This window comes from Arachis hypogaea, chromosome 20 (assembly GCF_003086295.3).
Source record: "Arachis hypogaea cultivar Tifrunner chromosome 20, arahy.Tifrunner.gnm2.J5K5, whole genome shotgun sequence".
NCBI classification, from domain to species: domain Eukaryota; kingdom Viridiplantae; phylum Streptophyta; class Magnoliopsida; order Fabales; family Fabaceae; genus Arachis; species Arachis hypogaea.
The window spans coordinates 137,952,456-137,954,007 of NC_092055.1; the positions used below are offsets into that span (position 1 = coordinate 137,952,456).

Genomic DNA, 1,552 nt, shown 5'->3' on the forward strand with positions numbered 1-1,552 from the left:
GTAATATCCTCCTCTCTGAGAATTTCAAGCTGAGATGTGAGTTCACCAATGTCCTTCTTCGAATTAGATTTGTTCTGCTACTATCATTGAACAATATGGTGCCTACAATGCTTCAATTTTTGAGCCAAAATAAATATCGCTGAGCCATCCACCCATTCCTTCCAAACTTCAGTGATAATTACCTGAATTTCTTTTAAATCACACTATCTCTCCTGAAACTTAAACCTCTTATTAGAATTTTCTATGACTGGATTTGTATCAAGGAGGATAGGCACATGATCTGAACCGTTTTTTGTGAGTCGAGACAGCGAGGCTGATGGAAAATAATCCATCCACTCACCGTTTGCAAGTGCACGGTCAAGCCGTTCCCTTATTTGGTCCTGCCCTCGTCGCCTATTAGTCCAGGTGAATCTTCTCCCAATCATGCCCAAGTCCTTCAGTCCACCACCATCAATAAAATTCACAAATTCAGAAATAGATGAAACTGATTTTAACCCCCTCCCCCCTCCTTCCTTCTCATCGAGACTCACTATAGCATTAAAATCACCCATAATTATAACTTTTCCAAAGGAACCTTGTACAAAAGAGGAAAGTTCTGTGTATTGGGTAGACCGAATCCCATCCAAGCTATTTAAATGTACCCCAATCAACCCCCAAGAACAGTTCAAAGCGTGATCAGTTACCTTGGCAGCTATGAAAAACTCTTTTTCAGCAAGAATCTCAACCGTTGTGCCCTCCTTCCATGCTAAAGCCAATCCACCAGCTGTACCCGTCGGACTAACAATCCTCCAATTCATAAAATCACAGGATCTCAACTTACTTTCTACCAGATGAGGTTGGTTTTTTGTTTCACATAGAAACACAATTTCGGGGGAGTGAGATTGACACATCCCTTTAATTAAGGTTATGAACTGTCAGAAATTTTCCCAAACCGCAACAATTCCATGAAAAACTCTTATGACGAATTAAAAGAAAGGAATAAAAAAGAGAATAAAGAAAGGACTAAAGAAAGGAATTAACAAAATCAAACATTAACTTAGACGGCACAAAAATTTTGTTTTGAGAAAAATTCTAGCAGAACAAGTTGAAGGGGTATGTACTCCTCACGTGAAAAAACCCTAAACGGCGGTCATCATTATTTTTTTACCTACTTTAACCATTGTTTCAAGTTGTGAATTTCATCCGAACTCATGATGCAACTTTAAAATTGCAATTAATTGTGATATTATAATAACATAAATTTAACGACCAACGTATATATGATATTTTAAAATTTAATTGATATTAGTTGGAAAAATTGATTTAATTAAATTCGTATATAAGCATGCGTGTGTGTCTGTTGTGGTCCTTCAATTCCGAATCCCATCCCTAAAATGGCTAATCAAATTCTCGTAAATAACTCTCCGAGATTTGAGGAGCATCGTAGCAGTACATCGTATGGAGAATACCAACGCAACACTTTTTATTAGGATTTAGGACATATCTTAAAATTATTAATTAAAAAATTTATTATGAAAAATTATGTAAATTTTAATTTTTAATATAATTATTG

At 35.8% G+C, this 1,552-nt stretch overlaps 1 protein-coding gene across 1 annotated transcript; it reads right to left on the minus strand.

Annotated features, from left to right (window-relative positions):
• Window positions 1-203: 203 nt before the first annotated feature.
• On the minus strand, window positions 204-890 carry LOC140183268 (uncharacterized). Its single transcript, XM_072231301.1, has one exon. It carries the CDS (start codon window positions 888-890, stop codon window positions 204-206), a length of 687 nt encoding a protein of 228 aa, XP_072087402.1.
• Between the last annotated feature and the right edge of the window lie 662 nt (window positions 891-1,552).